General features: G+C 62.2%; 3 protein-coding genes across 10 annotated transcripts in view; 2 read left to right on the top strand and 1 right to left on the bottom strand.

Annotated features, from left to right (window-relative positions):
- The window catches only part of UIMC1 (ubiquitin interaction motif containing 1), a 38,464-nt gene extending 32,973 nt beyond the window's left edge, over positions 1–5,491 (top strand). For 3 of the 8 annotated variants that reach the window (XM_051631282.1, XM_051631289.1, XM_051631281.1), the window contains 4 exons: positions 1,013–1,091; positions 2,615–2,735; positions 4,494–4,572; positions 5,000–5,491. In XM_051631282.1, the coding sequence (XP_051487242.1) occupies positions 1,013–1,091; positions 2,615–2,735; positions 4,494–4,572; positions 5,000–5,247 (527 nt within the window). In that variant the 3' untranslated portion in view covers positions 5,248–5,491. The other 5 variants (XM_051631284.1, XM_051631283.1, XM_051631286.1 and 2 more) reach the window with 5 other exon arrangements.
- An 892-nt stretch (positions 5,492–6,383) lies between these two features.
- Positions 6,384–11,539, top strand: HK3 (hexokinase 3). The gene is made up of 19 exons (XM_051631557.1): positions 6,384–6,460; positions 6,735–6,789; positions 6,874–7,030; positions 7,317–7,489; positions 7,618–7,737; positions 7,849–7,944; positions 8,029–8,128; positions 8,202–8,385; positions 8,549–8,704; positions 8,821–9,054; positions 9,133–9,437; positions 9,515–9,654; positions 9,800–9,919; positions 10,008–10,103; positions 10,228–10,327; positions 10,459–10,642; positions 10,716–10,871; positions 11,060–11,293; positions 11,404–11,539. The coding sequence occupies exons 1-19, from the start codon at positions 6,384–6,386 to the stop codon at positions 11,537–11,539; spliced, it is 2,823 nt and encodes a 940-aa protein (XP_051487517.1).
- A 114-nt stretch (positions 11,540–11,653) lies between these two features.
- UNC5A (unc-5 netrin receptor A) lies at positions 11,654–24,471 on the bottom strand. The gene is given in 17 exon segments (XM_051631493.1): positions 11,654–12,216; positions 12,428–12,606; positions 12,685–12,849; positions 12,936–13,085; positions 13,197–13,430; positions 13,515–13,631; positions 13,633–13,684; positions 13,763–13,850; positions 13,943–14,242; positions 14,716–14,904; positions 14,989–15,153; positions 15,331–15,498; positions 15,617–15,797; positions 15,910–16,013; positions 16,088–16,231; positions 16,373–16,594; positions 24,250–24,471. Coding segments are annotated over 17 exon segments (2,739 nt in total). The 5' UTR covers positions 24,365–24,471; the 3' UTR covers positions 11,654–12,050.
- Positions 24,472–27,031: the final 2,560 nt, after the last annotated feature.

The following is a 27,031-nucleotide window of genomic DNA, read 5'->3' as shown; positions in this document are numbered from 1 at the left end:
CCCCTTAGGCAGCTTGCCCAAGAGTGCTTAGTGTGACATCTGCTTTGGAGCTGGAGTCTTGAATGTTCCTGGTGAAGCAAGCTAAGCTATCTAGTATGTTCCCTGAGGATCTTAGCTGGTGGCATGTCAACAGGAATACACTGAGAGGAATTTGACTGAAAGAGACAATGCTCCAGTGTGCTTCTTGCAGATGCTTGGAGAGCAGGTTTTGGAAAGGCTGCTTGGGCTTTCTGAAGGAACAGAGATTGTTGGACCTGTCATCAGCGTGCTGGTTAGCTGGGATCTCTCCAGCTACTGATGTGTGTCAGAACTGGCCGTTCCCTGCTGCTGCTGGAGAGCAGCACCACTAATGCTTAGCCCTGGTAGAAGTCTTCATCCAGGGGCTCCACAGAGCTGTAAGTGGACAGCAGCACACGTCAGCCTGGTTCAGCAGTGAGTGTAGGCTGACGGTTGTAACCTTCCCTTTCCAATGTGAGCTGTGTCCCTCCCCAGCAAGGCTCGCCCTTCCTGCATCGTCTGCAGAAGGGTCAGTGCCTCTGTGTGCCCCCTGCCTGGGCTCTGCTTCCCCCCCCAAGCTCACAGTTGCCATGCTCCCTCCCCTGGGATAGGCACAGGTGCTTGGTTTGGCAGAGAGCAGAGCTGTGCTGCTGGAGCAGCTGTGGAACTCTTCTCCCAGGCTGTTGCGCTGCTGTGCGTCAGCTTTAAAATTACTGTAAACTGCATACTGTTGATCCAGCTGTTTGTGGTGGAAGACAAGTTACAGTGTGAAATGGCTAGCTGGCTTCCAACTCCAGGAAAGGTAACTTCTCTGGTATCCTCTCAGAAAAAAGAATTGGCCAGCTACCTCTTCTGCAGGAAGGAAGACCCTGCCCGTCCCAGTCCAGTATTTCTTTGCCTCTACCATCACTTCTGCTGCAGCCTCAAAGGGAGGAGATTGAAATGTGTTGCATTTGGACGTGGTGTGGGGATGCTTTTGGGATGGATGGCAGGTAACCCTTTGTTTTTCCTCCAGTGCTCACCCGGCGTCAGAGAGAGGCAAGAAGTAAATCTGCCAGTGGTGAAAGTGGCCCAACGACCTTAGACATTGACAAGTAAGTAGGTATGCTTGCTCCTCTGAGATTGCTTCTGTGCTTCAGTTCTAGCTTGCCTGTGGATGTCTTTATTCCTGACTGCTGACTGCTGGCTTGATAGCAATGTTTCCTGAAGAAATTACCTTCTCTCAGTGCCTTTTGTCACAGTGCTGGCTATGTTTATACTGTAGCAAGAGGAATTTGCTGTTCTCAGATTGTTTATTTTTGCACTAATTTCCTTTTAGCCCAATCCATGGTGGGTCAGGGATGCCTGATCTCTGGCCACTGGAAGGGGAGCTGTAGCTAAAATGGTGCTAACTCAGCCAGTTTCTAATGGGAGATTTGAGCTTGGTAACCCCAGGAAGAGAAGAGGCTTGGACAGGGAGGCTGTCAACAATGCACCTGTAGTGATATTCTTAATTAAATTAGACTTTCAGAATAGCAGTGGCTTTGTTTAATCTCTTCCATGCAGCCCCTCCTCCTGCCACCCACACAAAGCATCATAAGAGAGGATCTGACAGTAAAATCTCTGCTATGGAAGCAATTTTGCTGTTACAAACAGTGGATGGCAACATCACTAATGGAATTAGGCTAATTATAGAGAGGACAGCTTCTGTTTAGACACATTATCTGGGTAATCAGCACTGACTGGAAAGAAAATACAGGAAAAGTACTGCAGAGTTTTGCTTGATGGGGGCTCTCCATACACATTTGAGAGCCTGGGGTGAGTTTTACTAGGGGAGTATTGCTTATCAAACTGAACACAATGCTGCTGGGGCTGGTCCCTGCAGGCTCATGTCTCCTTGGAGATGGTCCATTCCTGAATAGCTCTCTGGGTGGATGCTTGAAGAACTGGTGCCCTCTTCTGCAGGGTTCAGTCCCCGCCGAGAGCTGGAGTGGAAGCAAGTGTAGCTGTGTAAATCCATGCCTGACCTTCATCTCCTTTCACCCAGGATAATGTTCTTCCCAGGCATACTCAGTCATCCTGCATGAGCCTGGGCATCTTCTACACAAATGAAGGGGTTTGAGGAACACTCTGTGCCAGCCCCCAGCAGGAGCCCGTGCTCTGCGTTCCTTGCCAAACATGGCATGATATAAAATGGAGACAGTGCAGAGAAGGACTTGATTTACTAGTCAGACAAGTTCATCCAGCCCTGGTAAAATGTCTTTCTGATTTAACACACTTGGTTTGCTTTTCAGGCAGAATTTAACTCCCCTTTGCAAAGCCCTCACACTTCATTTCTGTGGATTTTGACAGGGTGCTTTATGTCTGGGGAGAAATCAGTGGTGTTTGAGAGAGTTAGATGAGCAGATTTGATTACCGTCCTGCTGCTGCAGCAGCAGGATACAGAGGAGCAGGCAGGGAAAACTGATAATCACTCAGTCTTTGCCATTGGTGCCACCCTGGCCCCACTGAGCGATACCCAGTTGGGTGACATGTCTTCTCCATGGTGTGGCCTGGAGGAGAAAAGTCACTGCTGGTGGCTGGGAGCCCAGTGCAGGTCAAATCCTAATGCAGTGCTCTGTCCTTTGCTGCCTGGCAGGTTTGAGAAGTGCTACCTCTGTAAGTCACTGGTGCCACTGCTGCAGTATCAGAGGCACGTGGACAGCTGCCTTCAGGCTGCTAGGCAAGCTCAGGGAACCAGGAGGCTACGAAGCACCAAGGTGAGGGGCAACCCTGCAGACAGTTTCCTTTGCTTTGCGCTGGGTTTGGGGCTGGGTTGGCAGCAGGAGCAGTTTCCCTCCTTGATGGGATGAGCTGACCTGGTGTAGCATTGCCTGTCCCAGTGGGCTGCTGAGGCCAGAGAGCTTGTTGCCCTCCCTCCTGTGACACTCTGCAAGAGCATGGACCAGTCCCAGGGGTGAGCTAATCCAGCAGAGCTGCTAGGATCCTCTCCAGCAGGCAGGCAGCCAGGGCTGTATTGCTGCCAGACAGCATGCCTTGGTCCTGCAGGCTTCCTCAGCTGAATGTAGATGGAGGGCAGTGTCAGGGTGACAAGCGTATTTGACTCCATCCGCAAGCCCTTTGCCATGGGGAAGGCTTCAGAGCTGGAGCAGTGAGCACTGCTCAGTGCTGGGAGCAAGCTGCAGCACCCCAGTGAGGGAGTGAGTGTGGTGGAGGTGTGCTGAGTGTGGGAGACGTGCCTTGCTAGGGGAGGTGGGAGGCAGGAGCGTGGGTAGCAGCTGGCTCACCATCACTCGCCAGGTGTTGGCCCCCACTGTATGTTTTCCTGCTTATGGTGGTCCCAGGGCAGCACACAGAGGGTCCTTCCTGGCCTTCCCACTGGTTCCTGTGGGCAAAGCCCGAGTGCTGCAGCTTTGCCTGTGCTCAGAAATGTGATTCTCAGCATGAAGATGCAACATGATGTCTTAGTTTAGTATAATCCCTTAAATCCATCACAGGCCTCAGCCCTTTGGGGATTCAGATGCAAATGATGAGATTTCTGGTTGATGATTTTGGCTGGGATACAGCCAAGTGCTTTGTGGTTCAGAATACTGTGTACTGCAGGGCATGGCTGCTCCTGTGTGTCACCAGCTCCATGGGGGCTGTTTGACTCTGTCCTTGTGCCCCACAGCTGGCTGGCATGTGGGGTCTTGGGTGCAGGCATGGGCACAGGGCATGAGAGAAAGGTGCTGGAGCCAGGTGGCCCTTTGGAATGGCTTGGCAAGGCTCTTTTGTTACTTCTGGCCCTGCCTTGTGCTGTGGTGGCAGCTCGCTGGGGGGCGATGCTTGGGCACGGGCTGGGCTGTTGAAAAGCTTCCTATGGCACTGCAGGGCTGTGGGTTCCTGCTACTGCCCGTTCTGGGGTGCTTTGCAGTTCTGACCCCACAGCCAGGATGCCAGCGCCTTCTAGAGGAGTCCTGGGGGCAGCGAGCAGCCAGGAGAGGGGACTTTGTTGGACCAGCAATGCTCAAAGCAGCAAGGCCAAGTGCTCTTCCCTTAGCCTGGGTGACCAGCGTGGCTGCATCTTTCCAGAGGCTGAGAGGCAGCACGTTCTTTGGCAGTGCCCTGCAGGACAGCCCTAAACTCCAGCACCAAGCTGCTGTAGGGCACAGAACAGGATGGGGTCTGCCCTCAGAGGCACAGTGCTGGGGATGTGCCTGAGCCCTGGCAGAGCCCCCAGTGCCCACGTTTCTCTGTCGCAGCCCCGTGTTCGCTGGCTGGGCCCTGCACCTTGGCCTCCCTTCTTACCAGGCCAGAGCTGCTCTCTGCCTCTGATCACATGCTGGTCAGGCTGGGCACGGGGTAGTGCCCTTCTTGTTGGTGGCCAGCCATGCTCAGCTGGAGGCCCTGGAAATGCAGCTCTGCCACTTGTGTGCAGCCTGACCATGTGGGCTGAGGAACGTGTGGCCATAGGACCGCCCTGGTGATGGGGTTCCCTCGTGGCACTGCTTTGACAGTGGTTCTCTTCCCCTTGGCAGGGCACTGGAAGGCAGGATGTTGGAAGGCAAGAGACGGGACTCCTCAGGATGTTGGAGCTCTCAGAGAGCAGGTCTGCAGGTGGGAAACAGTTTCTTTTTCTCTGGCTGGGTCAGGGCTGCACTTTCCCAGTGCAGACCTGGTGGTCCTGCAGGTTTCCCTGGAAGAGATCTGCTCTTCCTGGGCAGAGTGGGACACTGTGAGCTTGGCTGGCTGTTGTCATCCCCCGCTGTCTGCATATCTCTGCCTGTGCCTGCTGGGCCTTGCCAGCACCCAGAGCCCTTTCAGGGGTAGAAGTGTACTCTGAGCCATTGCAGCAAGAGATGTCCAGCTTTTAGGGGGGTGGCAGGGTACTGCCTTCCCCACCTGCATGCTAACACCATGTCGGGTCCAAGGACAGGAGCAGATGAGTGGGGAGAAAAGCTCTCAGCAGTACCCTCCTCCCCTCATTGCCCGTTGCTCACAGCAGAGGGTGGCCAGGCAGGGCTGATGTCTGCTCTTGTTGCAGGTTGTGATGCGGGGACCCCCCTCTCTGGACTAGGAGACCAACAGTCCCCTCCTGCCCTCTCAGCTGGAGCTGGGGGGGTGGGAGCAGACAGCCCCAGCTCCTTTCAGCACCTTCCTTGTGACATCTCCCCTGCAACACCCTCCTTGGAAGCCACAGACTGCCTGGTGGACTCGGAGCCACACGCGGCCCTGCGCTTGGGCAGCCAGCAGCAGACCAAAGGCTGCCGCCGGAGAAAGCGCAAGTTCTGAGGCCAGTGGTGTGGTGGGCAGCCCCCTCTCCAGCTCCCCACACCCTGGCGAGGGTCTGCGTGGCACCAAACCCCTGCTTCACCTGCAGCCTTGTGTTCCCAACCTCTTTTCTATGTTTTATACGACCCGTGCAGGGAGCGCTGGGTGGAGAAGTGACTGTGTGTTTTATAGGTGCCCGTGCAGCTTTGCTCTCTGTTAAAAAAATGGAAATATATTTATGTATGTTTTTATGAAACTACAGCAACACGGAGGAGCTGTGCTGTCTTTCTCTGGGGAATGGGAGGCACTGGAGGGAGGAGGAACAGCAGACGGCTGTTCTCGAGGCGTGTCCTTGGACTCTGGAGGATGGTGTGAGCTTGGGACCTGCCCCGGGCAGGGGTCTGCGGTGCCTGGTGCTCTGTGAAGCAGCGTGTTGATGCCTTTCCCATCTGGGAGCTGTGGAGGGCACCTTGGTGCCAGCTGACAGAGACCAGTGGAGCCACGGCTGCAGTGTCCCCATGTCCTTGGTGTCCTCCTGTCTGCCAGCCAGCTCGGCTGTCAGCCCGGTCCCCGGGGCAGGGAGGGCTCTGCCGGCTCCATCGGCGGCTTCAAGGACGGGATGGAGCCCCTGGGGGGTCCCCTCGGCAGAGCGAGGGGACCCTCACCGGGAAAGTGGGGAGCTAAACAGTGTGCTGCTTAATTAACAGGACGTGCTGACGCGGAGCTAATTAAAATTCGGATTTAAACGTAAAAGCGCTAAAGGGAAAGGAGGGTGATGCAGCCGGGGAGCGGGGCGCGGCCCCTCCCGCGGGGGCGCCCCGCGGCGGCTCCCGGCGCCGCCCATTGGCCAGCGGCGCGGCGGGCCGGCCAATGGCGTGGCCGGACACCTGCGGGCGCTGCTCCTGTTGCTGGGGTAACGGCAGCGCCGTTGGCAACGCTCCCCCCGCAGCGCCCCGCCGCCACCGGCCCCTCCGCCATGGGCACCCCCGAGCAACGCCGCTCCGGGTCCCACCCTGGCCAGAACAGCAGGACAGACAGGGTTTCCCCAGAGCGGAGCAACGCCACCCTCCGCTGCCCGGTCCTGAACCGGTGAGGGGCTCCGTCCCACCGACGGCCAAGTGAATTCAGTCAAGCTTGGGGAGGCCACAGGGCAGGGAATGGCGCTGAGCAGGCTCCCGCTGCCCCCCGGGTGTTGCGCCTCCTCGGGCCGGGAGAGACCAGCCTGCGGCCTCTTGTAGGTGGAGGGGAAACGCAGGCAGGGCGAGGCAGGGGCACCTCCCTTCTCCCACAGCCCCCGAGGGCGATCTCGCCCTCTTTGCTGTCGTCGGGCACAGCTACCCCCTCTACCACCTGGCTGCTGGGTGGCTTTTGCAGTGGAAGCAGGGATACAGAGGGGAGGTGGGAGACAGGTGCCTGCCAGGGGACAGGCACCCCCAGTCCTGCTCGTATGTCCTGTCCTCCTGGGGGGCTGTGGCTCAGCAGGTGACTTGCCACCTCTCTCCACGCAGGTCCCCACTGAGATATCAGCTGAACTTCCCGGATTGTGGTCCTGCCTGCACATCGGTAAACCCCATCCCTGCCCCGTGCCCAGTGAGAGGGCATCCCCTACCCCTTCTACCCACCCTAACGAGCTGTCCCCAGTTACAGCGAGCCCTGCTGGCCCTCACCGTGCCGCTGGAGACACTGCAGGTGGTGAAGGGCCGCATGATGCAGGACATGCGCAAGGGGCTGTGCCGCCAGACACACACGCAGGCCTGTATGCGGATGCTGCCCACCTTCATCTGCTCCATGCCCGACGGCACCGGTAAGGCAGCCCGGCCTGAGGACGTGCTGTTCAGATCCCTGCAGCCCCGCACGCCCTGCTGCACTTGGCTGCGGGGGCGCTGGCTGGTCCCTGGTCAGTTATGGGGTCCGTAAGTTGTCCTTGCGCATTCTCAGCCAGTTCCCAGTGCAGGGGCAGAGGCCAGGAGCTTCTTTGGCCCCTGTGGCGGTGTCAGGCTCTCAGGAGCCTCCCCCATGGGTGAGTGACTGTCCCTGGGACAGGGTGAGGAGCAGATTGGGCGGATTCGCCACAGGACAGGTCTCTGCCTGATACCGCCTCTGCTTCTCTGCAGAAAAGGGCAGCTTCCTGGTGGTGGAGCTGTGCCAGAATTATGTCCGGACCCTGTTGGTGACCCTCCTTGGCGATGGGAACCGGAACCCCGAAGTGATCTACAAGATCTTCGACATGCCAGAGGACATTGTGCGGGGCACGGGGGAAGCGGTATGAGGAGACTGTGGCTGAGGAGACTCAGCAGGGCTTTGGGCTGGTGCTGGGGCTCCTGGCTGCCTCCCACAGCCTGGATGCTGGGTGAGGGAAGCAGCTGGTCACCTCCGGCTGTGCCTTTGTAGCTCTTTGACTTCATTGCACAATGTGTGAAACAATTCCTGGCTGGCGTTGACATCTCCCAGGATCGCCTCCCCTTGGGCTTCGTCTTCCCCTTCAGCTGCAGGCAGACAAAGCTGGACAAGGTGAGTGGAATAACCCTGCCCTTGGCCATGGCCACCTCCTCCCAGGCACACTGGGGGAATGGAGCTGGCCTGATGGCAGAGGCCAACAGCTCAGCCACGTGCTCCCCACAGGCTGAACTCATCTCCTGGTCCAAGGGCTTCTGCTGCAGTGATGTGGAGGGGAAGGATGTTGTGGAATTGCTGCAGGTGGCCATCAACAAGCAGGAGGTGGGAGGCCATGAGGTGAGGAGGCCTAGCGAGGGACTGCCTCCATGGAGGGGCTGACCATGCTCTCACTCTGTTCCTGGCCAGGTCTACAATGTGGAAGTTGTTGCCCTACTGAACGATACTGTGGGCACCATGATGAGCTGCAGCACGAGGGATAAAGCCTGTGAGGTTGCCTTAATCTTGGGTGAGCAGTGGGCATGCCAGGGTGGTGGGTGCTGGTGGGCTGTGGTGGTGCTCACCTCCATCACTCCCTACAGGCTCAGGCACCAACTGCTGCTTCATGGCTGAGGCACGGGAGGTGGAGATGGTGGAGGAGACCAGTGGGCGGATGTGTGTCAACACCGAGTGGGGCTTGTTCGGGGATGATGGCGCCCTGAGTGACATCCTGACCCCCTATGACGTGCGTTTAGACCAGGAAACCTTCAACCCTGGGGAGAGGAGGTACTCCCATCCCTCCAGCAAGGGGAGGGCCCCTGGGGCTCCCTGTCCATTCCTGAGCATGCCAGGCCCCACCAACAGAAGCACATGTGATGCTTCTGGTTGCTCTCAAAGGGCTGAGGAGTGCCAGGGGTGAATGACTGACCCCTGCTTGGGCTGTACACAGGTTTGAGAAGCTGGTGGGTGGTGTGTACCTGGGGGAGATTGTCCGGCACGTGCTGATGGCCCTGGCTGTAGAGAAAGCACTCTTCATTGGGAGCAATGTCACCATCCTGAGGACCAAGGATGTGATCAGCACCCAGCAGGTCCTGGATATCATCGAGTGAGTGCTTGGAGACCAGAAGCTGCTGCGGGTGGGAGGAGCAGGGGGGTGACAGATGGATGCCCCCAGCTGCAAGCTGGTGGCTCTGTAAGCCACCGCTGTGCTCTCCCTTGCAGCCACGAGGAAGGCATGGATGCAGCAAGGAGGACGCTGGAGACTCTGGGGCTGGGGCCGAGTGAGCGGGATTGCTGCCGGGTGCAGCAGCTCTGCCGGGCAGTGGTGAGTCGCGCCGCCGCGCTCTGCGGCACCGGGCTGGCTGCCATCCTCACCCACATGTGCCAGGCCCGGGAGATGGAGCAGATGGCTGTCAACGTGGGGGTGGACGGTGTATTGTACCAGGGACACACCAGGTGAGGAGGGTCACCAGGGTCCCACCCTGGCGGGGTGACACACACCCAGCCCTCACCAGCTTCTTCTTCCTCTGGCAGGGTTGGGGAGATCCTGCGGAGTGTGACAGGGCTGCTGGCCCCTGAGTGCACAGCCACCCTCCTGCCCTCTCCAGATGGCACTGGGCTGGGGGCTGCCATAGTGACAGCGGTGGCTTTGCGCCTGGCATCCCAGCGCTGCCAGGTGGACCAGGTGCTGGCCCCACTGCGGCTCAGCCGTGCTGACCTGGAGCGTGTCCAGGCACTGATGAGGCAGGAGATGGAGCTGGGGCTGGGCCAGGAGACCCACGCCAACGCCTCCGTCCGCATGCTGCCCACCTACGTCTGTGGCACGCCTGATGGCAGCGGTGAGGGCCGAGGGCCTGGGGAAGGGGGTGATAGGGTGTCTCTGGCCCTGCTGATGCCCTGTGCTGTCTAACCACAGAGAAAGGTGAATTTCTGGCACTGGATCTGGGGGGGACCAATTTCCGGGTGCTGGCAGTGCATGTGGGGAAGGACGGCATCCGCATGGCCAGTGATATCTACATCATCCCAACCATCATCATGCAGGGCACCGGCGAGGCGGTGAGGCTGAGGACCTATGGCTGGGAGACGGGACGAGGGCTGGGAGTTGCCTCCCCTCTCACTGCCCAAGGACCCAGGAGGGGGCTGGGAGACTCCCATGGCATCATCCCAGCTTGTCCCCTGAGACCGTGACTGCTCTTCACAGCTCTTTGACCACATCATCGAGTGCATCATGGACTTCCAGCAGAAGCAGGACCTGGTGGGGCAGACCCTGCCACTTGGCTTTACCTTCTCCTTCCCCTGTCAGCAGCTGGGCCTGGATAAGGTGAGGGGGTGGCTCTGGCCCCAGGGGGATGGGCACATCCCTGGGGTGCAAGGCAGCTGCCTGGCCCCTGCTCCTGCCTTTATTGCAGGCAGTGCTGCTGAACTGGACCAAAGGCTTCAATGCCACAGGCTGTGTGGGGAAGGATGTGGTCCAGATGCTGCGGGAGGCTGCTCAGCGCAAAGAGGTAGGGGAAGCGCTGGGGGGCCCATCCCCTGTCCCCCAGGCTGCCACCCTGCACCCCAGTGGTGCTAGTCTCAGGAGCCAGCTGAATGCCACTAAACCACGTGTCTCTGTCTCTGGTTTGGCAGCACTCAGGGCTGAAGGTGGTGGCTGTGGTCAATGACACAGTGGGAACCATGATGTCCTGTGGCTATGATGACCCCAAATGTGAAATCGGCCTCATTGTGGGTAAGGAGCCCCTCTGCACCAGGGGGTCTCCCATTCCATCACCACCCTCCTTAGCCTGCCCAGCATGGCCCTGGGGTGGCAGGTGGCTCTGCCAGGGCTGTTGGGGAATGACACCAGGGTGGGACCTCCAGGCACAGGGACCAACGCCTGCTACATGGAGGAGATGCAGAACGTGGGCACTGTGGAGGGGGAGCAGGGCCGCATGTGCATCAACATGGAGTGGGGGGCCTTCGGGGACAACGGCTGCCTGGATGACATCATCACCAACTTTGACCGGCTGGTGGATGAGAAAACAATCAACGCGGGCAAGCAGAGGTGGGTGAGGGCCCTGGGGTGGGAAGGGGGCTGCAAGGCCTGCTGCACCCAGCTAAGGTGGTGCCTGGTGTAGGTTTGAGAAGCTCATCAGCGGCATGTACCTGGGTGAGATCGTGCGCCACATCCTACTGGCACTCGTGAGCAAACAGCTCCTGTTCCGTGGCAAGCCCTGTCCCCAACTCGAGACCAAGGACATCTTCAAGACCAAGTTCCTCTCCACCATCGAGTGGTGAGTGGTGGAGTCCGGTGGGTTTCTTTAGCCCAGGGTGGGGGGTGTGAAGCCAGAGCCCCAGGAGGGGGCCATGCTACATTGATGGTCACATGCAGGATGATGCCACCTCCAGCCCATGGGATGGGGTCAGTGATGGGAAGGGTGATGGGGACAGCTGTTCTAATAGTGTCCCTGGTCTGGGACAGCGATGGGCTGGGCCTGCAGCAGGTACAGACCATCCTGCAGGACCTGGAGCTCCAGGCCAGCTTTGAGGACAGCTTGCTGGTGCGGGAAGTGTGCAAAACCGTATCCCTGCGGGCGGCCCAGCTTTGTGCCGCTGGCTTGGCTGCTGTGGTGGAGAAGATGCGAGAGAACCGGGGCCTGGACAAGCTGTCTGTCACTGTGGGGGTGGATGGCACCTTGTACAAATTGCACCCATGGTGAGTGGGACTGAGAGTGGCAGGCACCCACTGGGGACCCTACAGCAGGGCTGAAGGGGGGGGCATGGGGTGGGTGACAATGTCCTCACTGTCCCCTTCTGTGCCACCAGTTTCTCCCAGAACGTCCAGCAGGTGCTGCAGGACCTGGCACCCAACTGCAACGTCACTTTCCTGCTGTCAGAGGATGGCTCGGGGAAAGGAGCTGCACTCGTGGCAGCCGTGGCCAGCCGTGGGGTTGAGCTCTAGCAACAGCCACCACTGCCACCCCAATAAAACACTTTGTTCTGCATCTGTGATTCCTGGCAGGGGACACGGGGCAGGGGGGAGAAGGGGCAGCTCACAGCTGGGCACAGTCCCACATAGCAATATATATCGAATTTATTTACATTCACGTCCGGCAGACCCCCCGCCCGCGGCACCGCTATGTACATAAGGCCAAGTGTAAATACTTGAATGCACTTAATACAGAATTAAAAAAACGGTCTTTACACAACACGGGACGGGGCCCGGGGCCTCCTGGCCCCACACGCAGACACCACGACGGCACCGCACGCACGACGCACACCCAGTGCCCCCCCAGCCCCCTGCCATGGGGCTGCAGGACCCCTGGGGCTGGGCTGAGCCCCGCCGGCACCGTGGGGCACGGGCAGCTCTTCCCGTGGGCTGTGGGGCAGTGAGGACCCTGGGGCCGGCCGGGACCCCCCCTGCCCCATGGCAGCGGTCCTCTGGGAGTTGGAGAACCCCCCTAATGCTGCACTCAGCACTCGGCCTCGGAGACGGCGAAGAGGGCACTGTCCTGCTTGCCCACCTCGGCCACGGCGGCCGCCAGCTGGGAGAGGTTGCCGTTGGGGAAGTGCCGTGCTTCCCACAGGTTGAGGATCATGGCCGTGGGGCTGGGCTTCGAGGCGAAGAAGCTGAGATGGCTGGGGATGACACAGAAGGACCATGTAAGGGCACGGGGATGGTTCTGCACCCTGGGACCAACCCTGTGCTGGCCTCACCTCGGCCTGCATCCAGCTCCCAGGGTCCCACCACATGCCACCATCTATCTATAGGTGCAGGATGAGGCCAGAAGCCCCTTGTCCCCATCCACTGTGTCACCCCATCCCCAGTGCTGTCCCCACCCCAGGCCACCTGTCAAGGTTGAGCTTCTGGGCCAGCATCCTCCAGTCGGCTCCCCGGGTGCCTGGTGGATCCAGGCTGCTGATGATCTTCTGGCGGATAAGGAAGGGGATCTTGAAGGCACTGGGGCCCACCAGAGCCGGAGCACCCACCTCGCTGTCAGGGACCAGCCAGTCCGAAAACCTTGTGTCCTAGCGGAAAGCGTGGGGAGGCTGATGTGAGCCCATTCTGGGGTTCACCCCCAGGAACTGCCCCAGCCCTGCCCTCACCTTGGCAATGTTGAAGTTGACAGTGAAGCTCTGCCCATCACCCTCCACCTGCCAGACCCAGATCTTGCAGGCCAGCTCACAGGTGTTGGTGCTCAGACGCTCCAGGGTGAAGGTGCAGTGCAGGAAGGGCTGCAGCCCGCTCCAGATGTGGTAGAAGGGGATCTCCTGTGGTGGAGCAATGGGTGGGGGAAGTCACGGTAGCAAAGGACACCCCCCTGTCTCCATCCCCACCCACCAGCCAGGATCCTTACCTGGTAGCTGGCGAGGAGCTTGCTCTTCCAGAGGGAGCTGGGCATGTCATGGATGGAGAGGCGCAGGTTGTGATAGCTGTCCTTGAAGTGCAGCACCCGAGGGGCTCCGATCAGCTGTCCGCCCAGCTGCTTCTCCAGCTGGATCACCTCCTGTGGCACAGGCAGTGGTGGGGCAGGAGCTGCTGCACTCCAGGAGCCCAGCCCTACACAGCCCTCACCCCAAGCTGGGATGGGGGCTGCTACAGGGGGACCTCTTGGTACCTTGAGGACGTCCTGGGTGTCACTGAGGCAGTAGACACGGATGTTGTACTCGAGGGAGGGGCAGGTGGCCGGCGCAAACAGGACCAGCTTCAGGCGCTTGGAGGCTGCCATGCTGAGGGACTCCCCGACCAGGGCAAAGCGCCCCAGCTGCTCCGTGAAGATGTAACAAGCCTGCGCTTCCAGCTGGCAGTAGTAGAGCTCCGTGCACGGCTCGGCGCCCAGCTGCAGCACGTCCTGCAACATCCAGACAGATGCACCCTGGACACTGGCATTTGCTCCCCAGCCCCGAACCCTTTGAGGCCCACGGCGGGCACTCACCTCCCACGTGCCCTCGCATGACTGCTTCTTCAGCCGGATGCTCCAGTTCTCAGCACTGGCCTCCACGCAGTGGCCCATGGCCAGGATGGCCGGGCGGGTGAGTAGGACCCCGGGGGGGGCCGCAGCTGACAATGGGGCTCAGCAGCGTCTGACAGCCGGCCAGGGGCAGCCTGGGGCAGTGATGGGGGCAGCTGAGCAGAGCCAGCCTCCCCCCAACAGCCCTGTGCCCTAGCAGCCCCTGCACCTACCTCACCTCCTCCTGCTTGTGCAGGGTCAGGTAAACCTCGTAGATCTTCCCTCGTGGGATGGCATCAGGTGGAATAAGCAGGCTGATCCCTGGATGGGGGTGTTCAGGCGGAGAGGTGAGCCCCATGGGGACCTGCCCACACTGGGTGATGCTCCAGCACCTTATGCCCAACCCGCCGTACCTGTGTTGGGGATCATGAGCCGCCCCCCTAAGAAGTTGAAGGTGCCATAGGCCATATTGGTGGTGCCACGGGGCAGGGAGCGAAAGTAGCTCTGGGTGGAGAGCCGGGCCACAAAGTCGGCCCCCTCAGCAGCAGGTGAGCTGTGGTGCAGCGTGTGCCGCCCGGCCCCCAGAGGGCTCAGCAGGTGCCCGTTGGGCAGCTGGAGCTTGGCAGGGCCATCCTGGCGTGGGCAGAGTGAACCCTGGTAGGTCATGGTGGTGGTGCTGAGGTCAGGCTGGATGGTGAGCAGGCTGGGGTTGTCTGCGACACACAGCAAGGACCATGGCACTGGGACACAGCAGGATGCAGAGACCCCACCAGCAAAGCAGTGGACCCCAGAAGGCATGGGACACACAGCTCTTGTCCCTTGGGAAAGACCCTATGAGACAGAACCACCCCTGGGGATCCAAATACCCATGGCACAGAGCCTTGAGGCACAGTGACCCCTTGAGTCCCGAGAGTATGCAGCACCAACCCAGGGCACAGGGCCTATGGAGACCTATAGGAACCAGGGATGCTGTAGGACACAGAGCACCGACCCCACAGTCCCCTGACTGGTCCTATAAGATAAAGTCTGTGTTCCTATGCCAGGGATCCCCCCAGGGACAGACCCCCCAGTCAAGGCCAGGGATCCCATGGGGCAGAGAGCTTGTACCCATAGCCCCTTCTTGAAGGGTATGGCCACCCCCAGGTCCCAAGGGCTGCGCAGCCCTGTTCCCATAGCCCTTGCTCACCAGCCTTGCTGGGCTTGATGCTGACGGGCTGGAAGCCGGCGGTGAGGATGGAGGAGTCGGCCACATCAGCATCCAGGCCCCCCTTCTTGCGGCAGTACACCAGCACCCCCACCAGCAGCAGCAGCACCAGGCACACGGCCACTGCCACCAGCCCCACGTACAGCGCCACATCCTCTGCACCAGAGGCAGCTGTGCAGGGAAGGGGATTAGCACCCACAGGCACCCCAAGTCCCCCATCTCAGGGCATGTCTCCACCATCCCTGCTGTGCTCACCGTGGCTGCAGAGCTCAGAGGTGCAGTTGCGAGTGTCCAGCTCAGGGCCGTGGCAATCCTGGCCCCCATTGCGTGGCGCCGGCTCCGAGCATTCCCGGCTCCTCCAGTGGGTGCATTCAGCTCCACATACTGACCACTTGCTCCACTCTGACCAGGCGCCGTCCACTGTGGGCACAGCCAGGGATCAACATCCCGCTGCCATCCCCCTCCCCTGCCCTGGGGCTGGCAGAGATGGACACATTTGGGGTGAGAGGACAAGACACCTGGGGGGTGGGGATGGTGACGGGTGCAGTGAGGAGTGCAGCATGGGCATAGCAACAGAGCCATGGGCAGGGTGGGTACCTGGGCAGAGGGTGGTGCAGGCGGTTTTCTGCACATTTTGGCCCTCACAGAAAGCCCCCCCATTGAGGGGTGTGGGGTTGGTGCATGTCCGGCTCCGCTTCTGCCAGCCCCGTCCACAGCTGGTGCTGCAGCCTGACCACTGTGCCCATGTCGACCAGCCGCCGTTCACTGGGTGGGTGGAGAGGGACCCATCAGTGCCACGCCAGGACAGGAGATGCACAGAGGGACAGGACAGGGAGGGTGACACCAGGGCAGTGTGGTGGGTACAGGCGCAGTGGGGCCGTACCATAGACGATGATGGCGGCAGACGTGCTGCGGCGACGGGCCACGATGTTTTTGGCCACACAGGTGTAGTTGGCGGTGTCAGCCAGGCGGGCCTGCCGCAGCACCAGACTGTGCTCTGGCGTCACATAGACATTGGCATCCAGCTCTGGGTCCACCAGCTCCTCGTTGCGCAGCCACTCCACCTGTGGGACACAGGGAAGTCACCAGGTGCCTGGCGGGGGAGAACCCACACCATCCCTGTGGGCAAGAGGCACCCCCAGCTGCATCTTGATTTGCTGGACCATGGAGGCTCACCTCGGCAGGAGGGATGCCCTCAGGAGGGCGGCATGGCAGCACAATGCCCTGCTCGATGGACACCTCCCTGGCCGCTGGCTCCTGCTCAAAGTTCTTGCGCAGATCTAGGGAAGCACAGAGGTGAGGGGGGTGGCCAGGGCCAGTGCCCTGTCCCACCTGAGCACCCGCAGACACTCACAGGCGATGCGCACGAAGGCTTTCTGGCTCTTGGTGGTGCCGGAGGAGCTCCAGGCCACGCACTGGCACCAGTACTCCTCCAGCCCAAAGATCTTCTCTACTTGCTGGCGGGTCACCTCAATGCGCACCTCCATCACTGGCAGCCCTGCCACCAGCGGGCAGCACATCAGGACCAGCACATCAAGAACAGTCCCCATAGCCCCAGCCCTTTGCAACCACCCCTGGAGAGCAGCACAGGTGGCTCCCCATTCCTGGGGCTGACACTGTCCCTCTCGTTGGCACTCACCAGTGCCACGGTCAGTGCTGTGCTGTGTGACGTGGTCGCCCTGGTGCACCCACTCGCCGTTGCACTTGAAGTAGATCTGGGTGGCAGGAGTGGCACGGCAGGCCAGGCTCACCGCCTTGTTCTTCACGATGTAGACGTCCTCCGGTTCCAGCTGGAAGTGTGGCAGCAGGTCCAGGGATGCGCCGGACACCGGGTTGGCCACAGTCGCGCTTTGCTGAGCACCTGCTGGAAGACAGGAGCTCAGCCACGTCCAGTGTACCTGTGCTGGGCAATCACCTCTCCCGGCACGGCCCCATGTCTGTGTCCCCATGCCCCGCCATTGTCCCCCCTGCCAGCCAGCTATGCAGCAGCCCCCTCCCGGCCTCGCCATCCATCAGGGAGAGCAGCCGCACGGTGGCTGCGCCTGCTGAACCCGCGCCGATCCCTCATGTCCACACTTAGCGCTAATGAAAAGGAAATGTAGTGTGACCAACAAGGGCCATTGCTCACGCCTCCCGGGGCGCCTGCCAACCCGCCTCCCCAGCACACTGCCAGGCACTGGCCAGGGGCCGCACCCTGCCCCACCGTAGCCTGGGGGCGCACACAGGGGTGTGCGCTGAGCAGTGGGGTGTGCGTCCCGTGCTCTGGGGACATAGCAGGGTGGCACAGCTGCTGCCACCCACTTCGGAGTGGGCACAGGCACAACACACAGAGGCTGGCTGTCCCTGGTGTCCCCAGGGTGGCAAGGGTGGCTCAGGGTTGCATACGTGTCACTTGGGGGGTCAGGAATCCCCCAGCTTTGCTTGGGGGCTGTGAGTGCCATGCACCAGGGCAGGGTATCCATAGGGACAGCAGTGCTGGGGACATGGTATGTGACACAGTCCCACAGTGCCTGAGTCCCCCAGCCTGGACATGACTAAGTGTCCCCACTCCCCCTACCCCGCCAGCACCCGCTGCAGAATGAGTTAATAACCAGGGCCCTAAACAAGCATTTGATTAACAAACGATAAAATAGCGATTGTGTCACTGAATGAAGCTGTAATTGCTGCTGCTAATTGGCTGGTTAGGATTTAATAAGCAATTAAATGGGATGGAATGCGCAGTAATTAAGTGCCTTCGTTTGGCAACCACTGCCCCCCACGCGCTTGCCCCCAGGACCCCAGTTGCCCATCCCCACCCCGGCCAGCTCCTGCCTGGCACAGCCTCCTGCGTGATGCAGATGGGGACACGGGGGACACAAGGGTCCCTCGGGCCCTGGCTGAGTCCTTCGGCGGGACTTCGGGCCCTGCAGCTCCCCCCGTCTGGATCAGGCCCCTGGGAACCGGGGAGCGGGCGCTGAGCAGCCCAGCGCGGTGCCCGCCGGGACCGGCAAGGTGCGGCAGCTAATTTACGTGGGGAAGATAAACGGCCACCATAACGCGCCGGTTATTACCCCATCAGCACTTTTACAATGTCGCTGGCAATTAATTTAATTAAAACCCCTGTCGGGGATATACAGGCATTTCATATTTCACTGGTTTAACGACCCCTCGAGCCGCAGCCTGGGGCCGGCCCGGGGGTCACGGCGCGGACAGGCACTGCGGTCGCCAGCATCGTGCTGTCCCCTGCTGCCGGGGCGGCGGTGGCGGGCAGGGTGCTGCGGGAACCGGCCTTTTAATTACATGAAATGAGCACGGCAGCCGCTGTCAATCCATTACAGCCGAACGGAGGGGTGCGGGAAGCCCAAGGCTGGCAGTAATATTTGGGGGGAGGGAGGCTTGGTACAGAGCCCCTCCAGCTGCCCACCCAACCAAGTGCTGGGTGCCTTGCGGGAAGGGTGAGACCACGGGCAGCAAATGAAGCTGGGGACAGGCAGCGAGCGGCAGAGCTGGGGGGCTGCCAGGCATGCCACAGAGCCCCCCCCGGCAGGATGGCATCCAGCTGCTTGGCAGCATGCAGGGCATGGGGCTCTGCGCTGTGGTGCAGCCATGGATGGAGCCATGCAGCATGGCCAGGAGGCTGGAGCTTGCCTGGAGTCCCAGCAAGGGGGTGTAGGGGTTGCGGTGTGGGTGCCCCATGCACCCCCCCATGTATCATGGGTACTCCATGTGCTGTGGGCACCTCCCCCTACAGACACCCCCACAGACCGCAGGTCACCTTGCCCCCCACCACAGACACCCCAACGGCATGGGCACCCCCATCCTGTAGGCCCGGGTGCAGTGTGGGCACCCCGTGGGCAGCAGCCCCCCCACGCGACACCCTGCCGGCTCCCGTACCCACGTCGGCCTTGCAGCTTACCTGCCGCTCCGTTGCCATGGAAACAGGCGAGATGCTTATGTCACCTTGGCAAAGGGAAATGGGGAACTTCGGCGGGAATGGGGTACGGGGACGCAGGGAAGGCAGGGTGCTGGGTTCCACTCACCCCTGGGTCCACCCCTGCTGTAGCAGGGCTCACAGCCCTGCCAGCCGCTGCCTCGGCAGCCAGAGGGATAATTGGGAGCATGGTTTGCTCCCAGTGCCAATAAATCACAGCTGGTAGAGCCAGTATGTTAAGCAGGGCTTTATTATCAATTACTGCCCACACCCCCCCCCCCCCCCCCCCCGCCCATGTGGGCTAATGAGCACCAGCAGACCTAGTCAAGGGGTAGGGTGCTGCGGGTGCTCTAAGAGCTCATCTCCAGCTGCTCGTGGCCCCTCCCCATGCAATGACCCCCACTTTGCTACCTGCACCCTCAGCTGCTGCCACCCTGGGTGGCCACACAGACCATCACTGTACTGCCTGGGTCCCCCAGCACCAAAAACACCAGGTGTACTGGTGTTACTGGGTAGGGAGGGATGGCTGGACACTGCATTGCCCAGCATGGAGGGGGGGGCACAGCCAGGACCCACCAGATACCAATGGGTTCCCCCCAGCCTCGTTCCTCTGGTCTTCAGGGGTCTGATCCTGTCCTCGGTGCTGGTGCCACATTCCCTGGCAGTGCAGAGAGCAGCACGCCGGGAGGTGTGGTGCCTGCTGCGGGAAGACGCGGGGAAGGTCAGCATGTTCTTGGCAAGGAGCAGCTGCCCGGCGGCGGCTGCAGCAGCGCCAGACCCCTTACCGGCACACCGGTGTGCGCCCGCTCGGCGCAGCTGCCCCCGGCAGGGAGCAGGCAGCAGGAGAATGTTCCAGTGGCACCGGTCTACCTCAAACAGGGCTGCACAGCTGGGACCTGCGCACTGGCCACCCCCCGCAGGGCACTGAGCTGTTGTCAGTAGCCCTGCCCCAGCCTCCCTCTGCCCTCATTCCTTGCCTGCACCCCTTCCTGATGCCTGCCACCCTTGGGGTCCCTGTGGCAGGGTGGGGACCTTGGTGCCAGCACCTGCCTGTGCCAGCTGTACCTCCTCCGGGACCTCCCCAAATCCTCATGGGCTGTGCAGCTGGCAGTTTCATTCCCAGCTGGCACCCCATCCATCGTGCCCACGCCACGCCTGGCACACCATTAACATGAAAGATTTTCTTGCACTTCACTGGGGCCCAGCCTGAGCCCCAGCAGCAGGTAATTAAAGCAATAATTGCTGCTGATTGCGCTGGCCTAAACGAGGGAAGGGTGGGCATCAGGGGGAGAGTAGAGGATGCCCAGCTGTGCTCAGGGCACCCTGACAGTGCCAGCTTCCCACAGACACACAGGGGTCCCCACTGCTGGCACTTTGCTCTCTGCAGGATTCAGAGAAAAGGAGCTGGCACGACTCACTGCCATCAAAAAGCTTGTCTGAGGCTTTGAGTTGGGCACCATCCTGCTGGGAGAGGCTGGCTCTGAGCCGTGATGAGCTGGTGCTGCCTTTGGAGAACCCCAGCCAGGGGCTGCAGCACTGCCCAGCACTGCCCAGCTGCCCATGGTGGCTGCAATGCTCACCTGGAGCATCTGGGCTTTGGCATACCCTCCCCCTGCACCCACCTTCCCACCCCATGGTGACACCAGCAGGTGCCAGTTCCAGCCCCAGCCAGGCATGGAGCCAGAAGGATTGGATGCCAACACTGGGCAGTACGGCCCGGCTTCCAGCCAGTCCGGCGCGTGGCAAGCACTGGCCACGGCGTGCTCCCATGGGCACCGTGCCCCCCTCTGCCCTAGGACCACATCCCCAATTTCCTGGCACATCCCCACGAGCTGGTCACTGTCCTGATGCCCCAGGCTTGTGCTCCAAATGGCCAGAGGAGAAGCTGCATGGGGGAAGAGGGGGCTGGAGGGTGCCCAAATCCCACTGAGCGTGTGGCAGTGTCTGGGCACTGATTAAGCAAGTGCTTGTTATGAATGAATTAGTCAGGCGGGTTTGCATGACAATGAAGCTGCTTAATTACGGATTTGAGCTGATAACGCTCTCCCCATTACATGCAATTAGCATGTGCCAGGGCTCTGGGTGGGCTTCGCCCTCACCCCAGCCCAGCGCTCACCATGCCCAAGCCTGGCCCACATTGCCCCATGCCCAGGACCTGGGGACAACAGTGCCAGCAAAGGTAGCAGCCCCCCCACTCCAGGGACCACCTCTGCTTGCTTGAGGGCTACTGGCCCTGGCACCCACTGCTGAGCACCCTTCCCTGCACATCCATGGAGCCAGTCCCTTCTCAGCTCCATAGGGCACACAGAGCACTTGCTCCCTGCCAGTCTGGGGTGTCTGCTGAGCCCCAAAGTCACCCCAAACCCAGCATGCCCATGGGACCTATATCAAGGTGTGCCAGCCCCTGTCAGCAGCACTGCATGGGGAGAGGGTCCCATCTTAACCTCTGCTCAGTACAGAATGAGGAAGATCTCCCAGCCCAGCACACTGGGACAGTGTGGCACAGATCGGACCAGCCCAGGCCCACGTGCTGGGGCTGTTACCAGGGTCCGAAGCCCAGGGAGCTGACCGGTTTTCTGGCTCTCCTTTAGTTGACAGTGAAGAGCAAACACTCCCTGCGAACCCTGGACCTGCTGGGATGAACGACAAGGTCACCCTCAGCCCTGCATCCCTGTCAGCGTGCGGAAGGGACCTGGGCTGGGGGCTGGGCAAGGCCTCTCTCGCCACGCAGGACACACTGGTCCCGGGTCCAGCCCTGTGGTCTCTCCCCCTCCCATTCATGGGTGTTACATGGCTGTGACAGCAGCCCCTGCACCCCATAACCCTGTAGCAGCAAGAGCTGGCTGGAGGGGGCTGGTACCTGAGTTCTCCATCCTGCGGGCAGGAGCCCCAGGCTCGACAGCATCTGGTGGGGCCAGGGTGAGCTGTGATCTGCCTGACACCCACCCAGGAGCAGCACCCAAAATGTGGGCGGGTGGCAGAGACAAGGAGTACTGGGCAACTGAACCTGACCTGGACAACTGAGGACAGGGTCCCAGTTTGCACCATCTGGAGCCAGCCCTCCCCAGCCTGCCCATGGGTAGAGACATGACACACAGAGCAGAGATGCTGCTGACAGCCAGAGCAGTGCTGGCACCAAGGGTGCACCCCTGGGTGCAGGGCAGAGTATGGTGGGACATGCATGGTGCATGGTGCCCAGCCATCATCCCTCAAGCACCAGCACCAGTCCCAGGTGGCCCCAGGTGCTGTCAGCCACCCAGGTGGGACAGGCGCCCAGCTGTACCCACAGCTGTGACGTGCCCATGGTGGCTTCGAGGGTGCCCAGCCCCTGGTGGCACCGCCAGTGCCCCGGTTCCCTCCCGCAAGCACCTGCCAGGCTCTGCACAGTTTGATGTAGTGCCAGCCCCGCGTGGCACAGAGCCAGAACAAACAGCCCTGGGCGGGCTGCGTCTGCCGCACGCTCGCGCTGACAGCCGGCACGGCAGCTTCCTGGCTGCCCGGCGTGTGCCAGCCCTGCCCTCCTACCTGCACCTCCTAACAGTGCCCAGACAGGAGTAGGTTGTGGTGTGCTGATGGGATGCAGCGACCTGGGGTGCCAGGCTGTGGGGCACCAAAGGGATGGGTGCAACGGTCAGGGGCTGCCTGCTGCAGCCCAAGGGTCTCTGGCAGCGTGATGAAGCCAGTGGCATCATGTGGTTCATGTGCTGTGAGAGCAGAGCCTGTGGCCCAAGGCAGAGGAGCTGGGGCAGGAGAAAGTGTGGGTGACATTTGCTCTGGCAAGTGCCAGGCTGGGGCAGGAGATGCTCTGGGGCCTGTCACTGCTTGCCACAGATGGCCCATGGCAGCGCTGGGCCAGGGGTAGCTCTGGAGAGGGACCCTGCCCCTGTGCCCTTGCCCATCTTCCATCATGGTACTCGTTCTGGGCAGCCCCTGCACCTCCGGTGCTCACCCAGCACTGTCCGTGAGCCCCAGCCCTCGATGCTGCTCTCACCCTTCCCCTGCGGGCACCGGCAGCAGAGCAGGCAGCTCACATTGGGGACGTTCCACCATGGCTGCAGGCAGGGACCCACTGCCTGGATACCTGGGATCCCCTGATCCCAACCTGTGCCTTGGCGCCCTGGGGGAAGGCGTGCCCTGCCATGCCATGCCGTGCCATGCCGAGCCGGAGCAGCACCCGGTGCGCAGAGGCCCCCGTCCTGCCATGTCTGTGCCGAGAGGTGGCCGCGCAGGTGGCGGGGCTCAGACACGCCGCGGCCGGCTCTGAGCTGCCTGCCAAGAGAAGACCTGCTCCTGTGCCGCACTGCCCCAACCAGCGCTGACACTGCCAGGCCCCCCCCGCACCTCCCGCCCCAGAGCCGGCATGGCTGCCTGGCGCACCCCCTGTACCATTGTCCCCCACTTCCATCTGTGGGTGACCACGGATGCTCTGGGGACAGCAGTGCCCCGTGCCCGGCTGGAGGTCGGTACTCACAGCACCCTGCATACGGAATACCCTGCACCCAAACGGGTGCCCCCCACCGCGCTGTCTCTGCAATGTCCCCCTTCAGACGGTGGCACGTCGGGAGCGCTGGGCGCGGGGTCCCCGGGGCGCCCGGCCGGTAAGGCCGGGTGTCGGGACTGGGTGCCCGCTGTGCCTGCCGGAGCACCGAGGCCAGGCTCGTGGACGTCTCCCGTCTGCAAGGGTGTCGGTGGGCTGGATCCCCAGGGCGCAGAGGGGGTGTCCCCCCGCCTTGGGCCCCCGCCGAGTGCACGTCCAGTGCCGCGCAGCTCCCCGCCCCCAGCCCGGTCCTTTGTCTGCAGCCACCACTTCCAGGCTGCCGTGACACCTGCCAGCAGCCGCCAGCCCCAGGCACCCGCCGCCCGGCCGCCGCGCAGCCCCCTCGGCCCCCCGGCCAGGCAGACGATGGCTCTTAGTCCTGGGGGTCCATCCCAGCCCGGTCCCCTCACCCGCCGGGTTCTGACCGGGGCGGGCAGAGCCGGGGGCAGCCGGGCTCCGGACAGTCCGCGTCTGCAGCAACACCGACGCAGCCCCGCATACCGCCCCCTCCCCCCGCCACGGCCACCCCCGCGCACCCCGCGTCGTCACAGCACTCCTCTAGGCTATCCCGTCACCACGGTTCCCCATGTCTCGGCCAGGTGATGGGGACGGCAGGGACCTCGTGCAGAAGGCAGGGATGCTGTGCGTGGGGCAGGGACCCCATGTGCTGAGCAGCTCCGCTGCGGCCACCCGTGTCCGCGAGAGCGGGGCCGTGCCGGCCAGGCGACGAGCGCCAACCCCTCCCGGTGCGGGCAGGCTCCGGGGGATCGCGGGCTGGGCACGCGTGTGCGGCCATGCGTGGGCACAGGGCGGGGGGCGGCAGTGCCCGTCGTGGGGCAGGACGCACGGCCCCTGCCAGGGAGGGCACCCCGCGCAACCCCCTGTACCCCACAGCCGAGCAGGGGGCACCCCGCGCCGCGAACGGCCCCCGGTCGTTCCCCGCGCCCCCGTCCCCGAGAGAGCACCCGGCGCCCCGGGTGACCTTGCCCGGTGCCGGGTGCTCGTCCCCCATCTCCCCTCTCCCCCCGGCCCAGAGCCCGGTGCCCGTGGGGGGCGCGCGGTGACTCACCGGCGGAGGCGAGGAGGGCAGCGGCCAGCAAGGCACCGAGCGGCCCCGGCGCGGCGGCGGAGGCAGCGGCGGCGGCGGCGGCGGGGGCCCGGCGGCGGCGCGGCCACGCACCCATGGCGCGCCCCGCGGAGCGCTGCGCGGGGCGAGGGAGCAGGGGGGGGCCGCCCTCAGCGGGCCATGGCGCCACCGGCCCCGCCACCGCCACCCGCCCGGCCCCGCCGCGGCTGCCGCCCGCCGCCGCGCCGCTCCGCTCCGCTCCGCCCGGGCGCCGCCAATGCGGGGCGGCGAGCGCGGACCCGCCCGCGGAAGGGACGGCGCAACAGCTGGGCGCGCCCCCGCCACCGCCCCCCCCGCCCCGCTCCGCACCCCCAGTATCGCATCCACCCCTCACCCTGCTTCTGCACCCCCCCCCGGCCCGGCGCAGGGGGTCCCTGTGCGGTACCTGTAGTTTGTACCCCCCCGAACACAACACCTACCCCCGGGGCACCCTCCCCCGGCACTGCAGCTCCCCGCGCCCCGCTCTGCCCAGACCCCCTGCTGCACCCTTGGGGCAGGTGATGCACAGGGTTCCCCCCAGCCCAGCCTGGCACCCCAGGGGTGGATGAAGGGGACAACCCCAGGAGAAGAGGGTCCTGCTGGCACCCTGCCCTGCACCCTCCAGCCACCACAGCTCCCAGCATCTTGTGCTGGGAAATGTCAGGGAAATAGGGCCACCATGTCGGCCAGGAAAACGTGCCACCCACGGGGCCCCACCTCACTGCCATACACGGGGGTCTGGCCACAAGGTATCCCACATCGGGCCAGGCCAGTCTCTCCATGGGGATTTATCTCTGTCCAGGCTGCAGGATGTGGCCCCTTCCCACCCCACCCCATCCCTGCACTCAGAGGATGGCACAGGCACCGGTGCCACCCACCCAAGGTGTCCGGCAGGCAGCGCTGCCATCAGCAGCAGGCAGATTGCCGTGTGGGCAAGGGGCGAGGGGCAAAGGGGGGTGAGGCTGCACTGGGGTGCCTCAGGTACTCCCCAAACGAGCCCGTGCCAGCAGTGCAGAGCAGCCCCCTGTCCCCAGCAGCAGGGCAGTGGTTCCCAGCGCCTCGCAGCGATAATTTCGTGAGCAGCTCCAGGAACAATTAACATCGACTCTGACGCCTTCAAGAGCTGAAGCAGGTGTGAAGCCAGTGCTTCTCTCCCCAGTGGCACCAGCTGTGCCACGGCCTCCATCCACCCCAGAGCACCACTGGTGGTGCCCAGCAGAGCCAAGGCCACCACCAGCACAGCCCCAGGGGTGAGCACAGACCATCTCCCACCCTCACGCGCCTTCCCCGAGGACCTCCCGTGCTGATACAGTCGTGCACCAACCACGTGCGCAGGCAGGGCAGCTCATGAGGGGTGACACCCATGGATGCCTGCTCCTGTCCCCAGTGCTCTGAGCCCTGTCAAATCCCCCACGGGTACTGGTGGGGGTCATCCAGCAGAGGAGACCCCCAGCCCACCATGGGCAGAGCCCTAGTGCAGCAATAACCGCCCTCCTTCAGGCTGCCTCATTATTACTGATGGCATTTGCATGGAAACAGGATGTTTTCACTCCTCGAGTCTCCATCTGCTCCTGCTGAAGTCACCGCACCACACGTGAGCTCCCGGGGGGCTGCCATGGGAACCAGGGTGAGCTCCTCTGCAGCACTGGGACCCCCAGCCCAGGCTCCCATGGAGCCAGAGCCACCTGGCCAGGCACCAGGGCAGGGCAAGGAGAGGGTATCTGGTGTAGATGGCACCCACATCCCCGGGGCACCTATCACAGTGCCATCCTGGGGCAGCACCCCCAGCATGGTGCCAACCCCATCTGCTCTTTGTGCCACTCTCCTGGGATGGATTCCAGCTCCTGCTCCTGGCACTGTGCCAGCAATGCCAGCAACAACATTCCCACTGCCCCAGAGCCCACCGCACCCTGCCTGCCTCACTGCCCTCCTGGGGGTGCCGGGGATTCCCCGTCTTGCCCCAGCTGCCGTGCTGAGGCCACGTGTATCACCCTGCATGTCCCTCCTGAGCTGTGGGCTGGCATGGCTGGGCCATCAGTTCAGAACTGGCGGGGCGCACTGATGAGTTAATAGACTCTAATTAATACAGATTGGGAAGATCACTTTCAATGCCACTCCCTTTCCTTCTTCCCCAGGGGCAGCTAAGAGGGTGGATGGGCTGGAGCCTGCTCCACAGCAACTCTAGCCCTGAGGCCCACTGCCACCTGTACTCTGCCAGCCTGGCCTGTGCCCACAGGGACACCTAGGACCCCTGACCACCTGCTGGGGTGACATGAGGGGCCACAGCATGTGGGGAGCTGTGGGAATTTAGGACTTCAAGAAAGGGAGTCTGGTGCCTGTCTTCCCAGTGTGGCATGCACAGCACCTGGGTGTCCTGGCACTGCTGCAGCCCTGGGGAGATGCCAGGACCACTGGCCCCACGTAGTGCTGTAAATGGATTATTACTTGGAGTAATTAAGATGGAATTAAAAATTAATTCTCTTCTCCTGTGTGCCCTGGTTGTGGCTCAGCCACGTGCTGCAGCTGTTGTGCCAGGGCCTTCTCCAGAAAGAAATTGGATTGGGGTGGAGGTGGAGGGAGGGCATCACCCTGTGGGTAGTGCTACCTGGGCTCTGTGAGCTGGGCTGCCGCCTCCCTGGGGACAGTGCTGCCCCGGCACTGCTCCTCCCTTACCCTGTGCCCTGGGCAAAACATCCTGCTGGGCCAGCCAAGTCGAAGCAGCTCCCACCCATCACTGGGTTGAGCA

This window comes from Apus apus, chromosome 13, assembly GCF_020740795.1.
Source record: "Apus apus isolate bApuApu2 chromosome 13, bApuApu2.pri.cur, whole genome shotgun sequence".
NCBI classification, from domain to species: Eukaryota; Metazoa; Chordata; class Aves; order Apodiformes; family Apodidae; genus Apus; species Apus apus.
Note: the sequence above shows the minus strand (reverse complement) of the source record. Positions and strands in the feature narration are given on the sequence as shown.

Excerpts from the sequence above, each read along its gene's own strand:
- HK3 (XM_051631557.1), top strand. The coding sequence starts at position 6,384 with ATGGCGCTGAGCAGGCTCCCGCTGCCCCCCGGGTGTTGCGCCTCCTCG. Across the intron at positions 8,386-8,548 it reads TTCAACCCTGGGGAGAGGAG|GTTTGAGAAGCTGGTGGGTG; the intron begins GTACTCCCATCC and ends GGCTGTACACAG. Across the intron at positions 11,294-11,403 it reads TTGTACAAATTGCACCCATG|TTTCTCCCAGAACGTCCAGC; the intron begins GTGAGTGGGACT and ends CTGTGCCACCAG.